At 51.7% G+C, this 10,722-nt stretch overlaps 1 protein-coding gene across 1 annotated transcript; it reads right to left on the minus strand.

Annotated features, from left to right (window-relative positions):
- Nucleotides 1-319: 319 nt before the first annotated feature.
- On the minus strand, nucleotides 320-9,767 carry IRF8 (interferon regulatory factor 8). Its single transcript, XM_071567782.1, has 9 exons — nucleotides 9,691-9,767; nucleotides 7,877-8,051; nucleotides 6,456-6,639; nucleotides 5,339-5,427; nucleotides 4,773-4,884; nucleotides 4,451-4,498; nucleotides 3,342-3,728; nucleotides 2,671-2,786; nucleotides 320-1,668 (listed from the first exon to the last, which is right to left on the minus strand). Exons 2-9 carry the CDS (start codon nucleotides 8,048-8,050, stop codon nucleotides 1,492-1,494), a joined length of 1,287 nt encoding a protein of 428 aa, XP_071423883.1. The 5' UTR covers nucleotide 8,051; nucleotides 9,691-9,767; the 3' UTR covers nucleotides 320-1,491.
- Between the last annotated feature and the right edge of the window lie 955 nt (nucleotides 9,768-10,722).

Below are 10,722 nucleotides of genomic sequence, written 5' to 3' on the forward strand. Positions count from 1 at the left end.
CATCATCTGGGAGCATCACAGTCCAGGGCTAAGAACACCCCAGGTCAGTGAACAGGGACATACCTTCACCCACCCTGGAATGAAGGATCTACAAGTGATATTTCTTTCCTTCCCTCTATTGCATTACAGCATTTTGACTCATTTCTTTCCTGTCTGGAGATGAATCCAGGAAATTATGGAGCAGAAGGAAGCTGACAGAAGCTTAACACAGACCACACCACAGCTAAGACCAAATTAGGAGCAAATCAGAACTACCAGACTCTCCCCACCAGCTTTGAGACCCCACTCATTGTACCCAAAAACCACTTTGCAAGAGAAATACAAAATATAGCACTTTAATTGCAGGAAGATAAAAAAAAAATTACAAAACAATTAACAAACCTCAGGCATAAAATAAATAGGCAGCTTGGTGGCATGCACACATGTGCAGGCCTGGCTTGCAAGGCACCAGCCCCATGGCCCAGCAGGTCCCCCACAGAGCAAGTTAAGAAGGATTTACACATGGATGACGCTGCCTGGTCATGCTTGGGAGAGCCCAACACGTGTGTTTGGGAGGGTGAAGCCAAACTATTCACACTACGCTGTGATCTTTAAAATTAAAGACTTTATATATATATATATTTATATAAACTCTGTCTCTGGTTAGGAAAAAATTAAGATTCCTAAGTTCTTATATTAAACATTTACATATAGAATCTCTGCATCAGTTTCCAAATTTCAATACGCTTTGGTATCAAAGATAAACCTCATAGCAAAAATAAACTTCATAGCAAAAATAAAGAGGAATTTTAGAAGTTCTCAGAGATCACAGACAGATCACAGACTATTCTGAGCTGGAAGGGACCCACAAGGATCATCCAGTTCAACTCTTAAGTCAGTGGCCCACACAGGGGATTGAACCCATGACCTTGGCATTATTACAACCAAGTTCTAACCACCTGAGCTCATCTCAGGTTCTCCTTTTAAGGCACACCCTGTCTTCCATCAGCAGGACACTTTGGGGGAGGAAAGCTGATTTCTGGATAGAATTTCCTAAATTTGGGCATTTTAAGGCTTTTCCAAGAGTCATTTCCTATCAAACTGCTAGTCCCAGCAAGGGCTGAGTTGCAGATTGTGGGGGCAGGTCATTATAGCTGTTGATATTTGGTTCTGCTTGACTGGCCATCAACAAAGGCAACACAAACAAAGCTAGCACTGACCTTCCTGCACAGCTTGGTTGCTCCTTCCTCACCCAACCATGAGTGAGTGAGGACTACAAAAGTCCTGGGACTAAAAGAGTCATTTTTATCATAAGTTGTTTGCAGGATGGACACTGAGCATCCCACCTACTTGCTTGTGGCAATTTTTACTACCAGATTTACACAGACTCTTGGACTGGAAACAGCAAAGAACAAAACCCATCTTTTCCAAAAAGGGATTTTAGGCACTCATGGGATGAGTTTGGGTCTAGATCAACCCAAACCACCATGCTCTGACTGCAGGGGAGGAGGCTCAGACAGCAATCTGTTGGTTTTCTCGGAAGAGCGGCCGCTGGTGCGTCGTGCAGATGTCCTGGAACATCCTGTACACCTGGTCATGCTGGGACTCATCAGCTATGGGCAGCATGGGGCTGCTGCTGCAGGTCTTCCCTGCCTCCTCCACCATCTGCTTGACACACAACTGCTCCACCTGTGCAAGAAGAAAAGTCATGGAATAAGCTGAGAAATAAAGGAGCAGTTCCAGGAGCTCATTCCAGCAGATATTGAGGTGCAAGGACAGGCTGGGGGGTGTCCCAGCACTTGCAGTGATCCTCTGGTGCAGACACCCAAGACAAGAGGTGACCAGGTCAGAAAGTTGTGCAGAAAGGCACAGGACCAGACTCTGAACATGTAAAGCCCCACACTCCAGGACCTCAGACTTGGTGGGATACAACAACACCCTCCCTGTGCCCTCTGTGTCATGTCCCTGCTGCTGCAGCCTGGTTGACCCAAGAGGTTCCAGAAAACCCCTGCCCCAAGGCTTTGGGATCCCAGAATTGCTATAGCTTCTCCAGGGAGAAGTTTCTGACCAGAGCCACGAGGAGTGAACCCCTCATCCCATCCCCTCCCTCACCCTCCTGAAGATTTCCCAACTCCACTGCTGCCAACCACAGTCATTCACCACATCTGTTGTTGGTCTAAATCAACCAGTCTAGGGATTTACTTCCCTATTCCCACAGGAAAGGGCAGAGGTCCCAGTGCTGAGGCTGGAACAGGAGAGAGCAAACAGATTTCCTAGTGGTTTACAAAAGCTTTTGCCACTTGGGAGCTTGATCTGCAAACAAGATCTACCCAGATCAAGGAATCTGACAAGGAATCTGACAAGGAATCTGACAAGGAATCTGACAAGGAATCTGACAAGGAATCTGACAAGGAATCTGACAAGGAATCTGACAAGGAATCTGACAAGGAATCTGACAAGGAATCTGACAAGGAATCTGACAAGGAATCTGACAAGGAATCTGACAAGGAATCTGACAAGGAATCTGACAAGGAACAGCCCAGTTGGATAAGAAGCTGACACTCACACCACACCTGCCACGCCACCAATTCAGGCACCCAAATTCCCTGTGACTCTGGGATTGGAAGATAGAGCCAAAATTCCCCCCTTGGTCTGGACCATGTTACCCCAGTTTTGCCCAACCCTTCATACCTGGACAAGGATGAGCTTACACCTCAGTGGCACAGCATCTGGGAACTCCTCTCCAAAGCACAAGATGACTCTGCTGTCTGGGAAGCGGCCCTGGTTGTTGTAGTATTGCTGCAGCTCTGCAAGGAGAGGGGAACACTTGGAAGCTGCCAGCCTGTGTCACACAGCTCTGGGATCCAGCACCCTGTGCCTTGAAAGGAAGCTGTGGGCTCAATGCCTCCAACTGGGAGGACCCAAACACCAGGTTATTCCTTCCTCAAGCTGGTAGCATCACCTGCTCATCCAGAGCACTTGGGAATCCATCAGTGATGGACAGTGATGACTTCAAAGTGCTCCAAGATAAAAAGGCCCTACCCTTTCAACCCTACCATATAATCCCAAGGGGGTCCAACACTGGGTACAGGCTCCAGAAATTCCTTATGCACTGCCCCAAGGCTTTGGAATCCCAGAGTTGCTTCATCTCCTCCAGGGAGAAGCTTCTGGCCAGAGCCATTGGGACCACCCCTGCCTATCCCATCCCCTCCTTCACCCTCCCTGAATGTTTCCCAGCCTCCCTACTGTCCACCACATCTACTGGCTGATCAGCCTAAATCAACCAGTCCAGGGATTTATTTCCCATAGGAAAGGGCAGAGGTCCTAATGCCAAGAAGCAAGAAGAGAAGGCTCCTACAAACCTCTGAAGAACAAGTTGGTGTCAAATATCTTCACCACCTCATCCCGCTCCAGTTTGTTGGGCCTGTCCTTGTAGACCATCATGTTCCCGCTCCAGAAGACCCTGCCCTGGCACAGCCTCTTGATGAAGATGCCCTGCTTGTTGCTGTGCAGCAGGACACCCCTCTCCAGGTGCCCAAAGAGCTTCCTGGTGATCTGCTTCTGGCGGTCATTCTGGATGGCATCAGCCGAGGGGAACCGGACGTGCTCCAGGGCATCTGGGGCATAGAGCTTCTCCCCATGGCCAGAGGGCTGGCCCAGAGAGATCCTGCAGCCCTCAGAGCACGAGGTGGTAACGTGGCCCACCAGCCTCCCACTGTAGTAGAAGCTGATCACCATCTGGGAGTAACCTGGAAGGTGACGACATGGACATCTCAGCAGGAGAAGACAAATCATGCCTGCTCTTCACTGCAATGCCCAAACCCTGCAAGGGCAGCAAAGCCTCCTGGGAGTGTCTCCCTCGATGGAGGGACATCTCCCCCAGCATTTTAGACTGGTAGAGTGATGGTCAGTAAGTGAGAGCTCCCAGTATTACAGAATCATTGGGGTTGGAAGGGACCTCTGGAGATCCTCCAAGTCCACCTCCCTGTGCCAAAGGTCACCTGGAGCAGGTGACCTGGAACACGTCCAGGTGGTTTTGGAATGTCTCCAGAAAGGGAGATTCCACACCCTCCTAGGGCAGCTGTTCCAGTGCTCTGCCACCCTCAATGGACAGAAGTTCTTCCTCATGTTGAGGAGGAACTTGTTTAGCTTATGGCCATAAAATATATGGAACCCCTTCCTCCTGCCTTTGCTCCACACTCCCTGGGCTGTGGGCAGATCTCCCCATGCCAAAGGCATGGCTGATGCCACCATCCCAGCACAGCACCCATGCCAGGGCCACAGAACACCAGGCAGGATGTGATCCCTGCTCAGCATCAAAAGCTCATGGATAATCAGGAGGGTGCAACACCTCCTAACTCTGGAGTAAAGCCTCCCTCAAGGCAAGGAGCAGAGTCAGAGCCACCTTCTGCCACCACACACAGAGGATGAACCCCAGAGAGGTCTCCAGTGCCCAGGTGAGGTGCCTTACCTGAATGATACTGTTCATAGCTAGAGTATCCATTCATCAGGGGCAACGCTGTGGGCAGAGAAAGCCAAGCTGAGCCTACACACATATCTCCCAAACCCCAACCCCCTTGTTCCCCTCCACCAGCCCCCTGGTTTTCTGCCCCAGGCTCTCCAGCTCCCACACAGGAGATGCCAGCAAAAACTCCCAGGTGGATTTCATAATCAGTACTTTAAATATTCTTACTAAGAAAGACAAATTACAGCTGCATCACTGCACAGGGAGATTTTTCCTGCCCAGGAGGAATCTCAGTCCCAAACACTCGGACACACTGTCACCTACTTACCAGGGTTGGGCTGCTGCACCCACCAGTCGGGTATTGGGGGGTTTCTGCAGGTCTCCTGAGGGGGTGAGGGGCTCCTCTTGATGATCCCCAGGTATTCATCCACACAGGAGGGCTGTGGGGGACCAGACACTGAGATCAGAGCAGGTTTGATGCCTTGGGTAGAGCTGCCCTCCAGAGAGGGACTTGCAGCACTCAGAAAGGGTCCAAATGGCAATGCCAACAGGATGCCAAGGAATTCTTTGGGTTGGAAAGATGAAGTTTGACATTCCTCAAGTTGTACACTTGAGTAACACCCTTAAGAGCTACTGAGCAGAAGCAGCTGGATGTGACATGGCCAAGAAAGGGAACAGAGCTATGGCATGGACTCCATCCCTCCGTGAAGGTCTCACCCACCCAGATGCACATGAAAAGCAGGAGCATCATCACAGCCATGTCCTGGTGCTGTCTCACATGGATGAGCTGCAAAATCCAGTACTGCTGATCCCCAAAGCTTCGCAGATGGAATTTTTGGAAGGCCCATGAGTCCCCTCCAGCCAAGGTGACCTGCAGCCACGGTGAGGACTTACCTCTTTGATGAGGTCATCAATTGCAGAGGAGCTGCAGTCCATCTCTGAGACATCATTCAGGCTGCTCCCATTGGCAACACCTGCTTTGCCTGGAAGGAGAGGCCAGGATGTAGTGAGGACACACACACCTCACCTCAACAATGGGTTTTAAAAACCTTTCACCCCCAGGAAAGTTATGAAACCAAGAACCACAGCACGGCAAAGCCACACAACACCACACTGGAGAGGGTCACAGCCCATTCAAGAGCTGCTTTTTGAGACCAAAAGGGAAAAAAAAAATCAATTTACAACCCATTGTCCCACTGCAGAACAAGCAGCAACAAAGCAAAGCAAAATTCTGGCCAGTCAGAGACAGAGCTGGAGCAGAGGAGAGGTTTGGGGTTTTGCTTTGTTTTGTTTTTTTTTCTGAGCACCCCAGAGACTGGGGCTGCTGCTGCTGCTTCTCCTTTTCTCCACCAGCCACCCCAGTGCAGTCATGCTGGTGGTGGGAACCTGCAGTGCCATTTGCATAGAAGCAGCACAGCCCTCTGTGTGAACAGGCTGGAGGAGACAGAGATGCTAAAGGCAGATTTCCTGACAGCTAGAAATTACTTCTTGAAGGTTTTCAACTTAAATAAAAAAGGAAAAGGCAAACACACACACCTAACCACAAATAGAGATATACTTAGTGTGACCTGGGCCACACCAGACATTGCAGCAGCTTTGCAAAATTACTGCTCCTCCATCACTGCTGGCAAGAGAAGGGATTTATTGCAGCTCTCCACCATCCACTGAGGGCAGGCAGTGGGAGGACAAGGAGTTCATGCACCTCCCTCAAGCAGGGAAGGATGTGGAATTCACCCCTACAACACCCTGAGGGGATGGAAGTTTACATGATGCTGTAGTTGTCCCCTATTTCCTAAGCAGCTGTTTAGGGGGTTAGAAAAACAACCCTGTCCTTCCTCCTCCCCTTCTGGCCACCAGAGTGACATGGGGACATCTGCAAAGCAGGACAAGCAGAGACACAGCACAAGAGCAGGGCCTGGACAGGGAGCTCTGCTCAGACGCAGGTCAGTGCACAAGTCCATGGTTACAGATGGACCCACAACAGGGATCAGTCCTTCACTGGGGCACTCACACTTCTGTTCCTCCTCTGGCACGATCCTGTAGACCTTGTAGGGCTCGGAGATGTCCAACTGGGACCTGTCTGTCACCTCCTCAAAGTCAGGGCTCTTGTTCAAAGCGCAGCGGAGCCGCGTCTTCCACGTGGCAGGCTCTGCTTTGTCACCTTCCTTGAACTTGCCCTTGAAAACAGCCCAGGCCTGAAGCAAAGGACAAAATCAGATGAGAAAATCCTCCACATGAGCTCTACAAACCCCCTCAACCCCAGGGAGGAAGGAGCTGGGGCTGAAGAGAACACTTTGCATCTTGCTCTGCCCCTTGCACCCTCTCAACCATCCCACGGGGATTTGCTGTTTCACTCCTAGACTGCAGACAGATGCACAGCCACCACACCTGGGAGGGTTATTTGGGTGCAAAGCAGCACCACCTGCCCCAGGGAGGCAGAAAAGTCTTTTAAAACTCAGATTTAAAAAAAAAAGCAGAGGTCAAGATCATAATATGTGGCTTCATCTCTGCCCCAACAGGTGCTGGGGATGCAAAGAATCACTGCTGAGACAGTTGTTCCTGATGTCCCAGTAATACCTCAAATAAAAATCAAAATAAACCTCATTTTTCATCTGACTAATAAGTGAAAACTAGTTTATGTAAAATCAGAACATAATCTGTGGTTTTGGTAGGAGAATATATTTTACCCTTGAAGGGAGATTGCAAAATAGGTATTCTTTAAAATATACCTATTTATTCCTTTTATAGCTATTTCTGCATTTTCAGATGATTAATTCAATGCCATCCTCATAACTCAGTGCTCCCAAACCAGCTGCTAACCAGCTGTCACTGCCCTGAAAATAAACTCCCTCATCAGTACAGATATTTGGAAGTGAGGGTACAGGGAAGGGAATTCCTGGGGAAGACCTGACCTTTTTGTTTCAGTATGGAATTTTCCTTTTTTTCCCCCTAAACTGGAAATCCCCCCTTCCCTCTTGCAAAGTCTTTTTAGGGTTGTTTTTCTCTATAAATCCAGTCTTCTATCAAGAGAACTTGACAAGATGTTTATAGCAGGTCAAAAGGAACTCATTGAGCTCCTTCTCATGTCAAACCTGGATTCAAATATGATGAAAACAAACCTAGTGAACCTCTATGAACTGATTTGTGGTCTAAAAAAGCAGCTCTGGATGAGGTTGTGAGCCTCTCCAAGGTGCTGTTATACAACTGTGCTTCTTGGTACTAAAACTGGTACCAACATTTGACAGAAAAGAATAAACACTCCCAAAGGAGCCTGGGAGACCAATTGCAGGTGAAGCATCTCCTGCAAGGGTTAGAGATGCAAAACTCAGACTCATCGTGGACATGTCCCACCAGCAGGACTCACTGAGGGGACGAAAGAGCATCACAGACACCAAGATCCATCAAGAAAAGGCATCAAATATCTGCCCCTACCTTGAAAATTGAAGCATCCACCTCCTGGTTGTAGTCCTGCTTCCCGGCGTGCTTCCATGGGATGCGGAACATGGTCTTGTCCTCGTTCTCCCAGATGAGCCCGGGGTACATCTCGCTGTCGATCTGCTCGATCAGCCACTGCCGGAGCCGCCGGCCACCGTTCCGGTCACACATCCTGCACGGGGAGAGAGGGCCAAGCCCCATTAGGACCAGCTGGGCACAGGGACTGGGTTGGTTTGCCCCATACACAGCTGGCAGTGGCACTGCCTGCAGAGACAAGAAGCTTCTGGTGTCTCCAAAAGTCCCATATGCCAAAGTCTTCCCACGGCAGAGGGTTGGGATGAGATAATCTTTAAGGGCCCTTCCAACTCAAACCATTCTGGGATTCCATCATTCTACAATTCTATGACTAAAATACCACCCCCTCCTTTTTTCACAATGACAAAAATCAAGGTCATTTCCTCTGAACTACTACAAATCCTTCCTCCAGCTCTATCAAATTCTGCTCACAGAACCAGCTGACTCAGTGCTCTGCTTACTCCTGGTTTGCCCTGGCAGCAGATGGATGGGGTTAAAGCACCTGAGCAAGGGACACCAGACAGGCCATGCCAGGGCAGACACCCATTAATGATGTGAGTGCTGGAGGTGACCCTGGTCTTGGTCTTGGCACAAGGATTTGCCCTAGAGGAGAAGCAGCCCCTCTCATCAGGCACTGCCTATCTGGGGAGCAGGTGCTGGTTCCAGGCAGCACCCCAAGTCACCAGAGGGATGGGGAACACACAACCAACCCCTGGAACAGAGGATCAGTGCCAGGATGGAGCAGGGTGAGGTCAAACCACCTTTGCTGGAGGCCGCAAGTCATTTTTAGCCAAAATTGCTAAGTGCTTTCACAGAGGACACATGAGAAAGTTCTTCCACCCAGCTGGAAGCAAAGTTCCAAGCTCAACCCTCCCAGCATCCTTTGTCACTTCCATGGCATGGTCTGCAGGACCTGGTGGACGGGCAGAAGTGACCACCAGCCCCAGGATCAGCTCTCAGGGCATTTTGGGCTCACAGTGCTCCTACAAATTTTACAGGGCTGCCTCTCCCTCATTTGTTTGTTATTTACTGCCCCACTGGAAGATTCTGGGGAGAGAATAAGGCTGTTCCCTGCATAGCCCAAGACTCAGTGGTCCCTACTTTGCCACAAGCTCCCACCAGCTCAGTGCCACCAACTTCCGTCCCTTCTCCACTGCCCCACTGCTGCCCAGAGGGACACAGCGACGTCCTTGGCCATTCACGGCACAGATTCTGTTTAAGGATAGCGAGAACCAACACCACCAGCCAAAACACCATCGAGAGCACAACCCTGGATCTCCCAAAGGACATGCCACAACAGCTCCTGCACAAAACCTGTCATTCTAAGAGCCTCAAGTCTTGCTGAAATGGAACTCTTCTAAGTTACCACATTTCTAGAAAAGCTTCTTCCCACTGCCACATGCCGGAGCTCCATCTCCGCTCCCCTAAAGGCTCAACAAGCCCTCCACGCTGCCACCAGCCGACATAGGACACGGTCTAAGAGCTTCGCCCACCTCCCCATGCCGGGAGGGACCGGCCGCCAGCAAACCGTGCGGGCAGAGGCAGCCCCATAGCTCCAACCCGCCCATCCCTGGGACAGCGCGGGGGCAGCAACTCCCGCGATCCGCAGGGCACCGGGAGCACCGGGCTGCGATCGAGCCACATCCCCACGGTCCCGCAGAGCCCCTGCCCTTCCCCGGAACCCGGAGGCAGTCGGGGTAAGGGGCCGGAGTCGGTGTCTGTGTCGGGGTCGGTACCTGCGCGTTCCCGGTCCCGTCCCGCGCTCCCGGTGCCGCACCCGCGGCGCGCGCCGCTCCCGCGCTATATCCCTGCCGGGGGGGCGGACCCCGGCACTGACCACGCCCCCTCCCCGCTCCCGCCAATAGGCGAGCGCTCCCGGGTCCCGCCCGATCCAATGGGGAGCCGCCCCGAGGGGCGCGCGCGTCCCGCGCCGGTTTCGCCGAAGCGCGCGCCTTTCCGCGAAACCGGCTGACCGCGGGGGGGCGGGGCTTGTTAGGAAGTGGGCGGAGCTTGGGTGACCTGTCCAGGTGCCGGGTCCGTCCCGGGTCCGTGCCGGATGCCCCCCGGTCCGGTCCGTCCCCGCCGCTGACTCGTGTCCCGTCCGCCCGCAGCACCCGGCTGAGCTCAGCCTCGCCGGGGTCGGTCCCTCGCCGCTCCCAGACCAGCCTTACCTGTCCCGGATTAATCCACCCCCAATTTCAAATCAGTTTCCCCAGTCCCAGATCAGTATCCCCAGTACCAGACCGGTCCGTGCCCAGTCGCAAATCAGTCCGTCCCCAGTCTCAGACCAATATCCCCATTCTCATATCAGTCCATCCTCCCCCAGATCAGAACATCTCCAGATCAGCCCTCTCCCCTATTCCAGGCCAGTCTCTCCCATCCCAGATCAATCCAGTTCCATGCCAGTCTTCCCAGTCCCAGACCAGCCTCTCCACTCACAAATCAGTTTCTCCAGTCCCAGATTTGTCCCTCCCCAGCTGAAGACCAATCTCTCCCATCCCAGATCGGTCCACCCCCACTTTTAGCTCAGTCCAGTCCCAAATCGTTCAATTCCCAGTCCCAAATCGTTCCATTCCCAGTCCTAGATCATTCCATCCCCAGTACTTGATCAGTCTCCCCAGTCCCTGACTGGTCATATCCCGGATTCCAACCAGTATTCCCAGTCCCAGACCAGTCCATTCCCAGTCCTAGATAAATTCATTCTCAGCCCCAGATCTGTCCCTCTCCAGTCTCAGCCCAGTCTCCCCAGTCCCAGATTGGTCCCTCCT

The sequence above is a fragment of the Pithys albifrons genome, chromosome 12 (genome assembly GCF_047495875.1).
Source record: "Pithys albifrons albifrons isolate INPA30051 chromosome 12, PitAlb_v1, whole genome shotgun sequence".
NCBI lineage: Eukaryota > Metazoa > Chordata > Aves > Passeriformes > Thamnophilidae > Pithys > Pithys albifrons.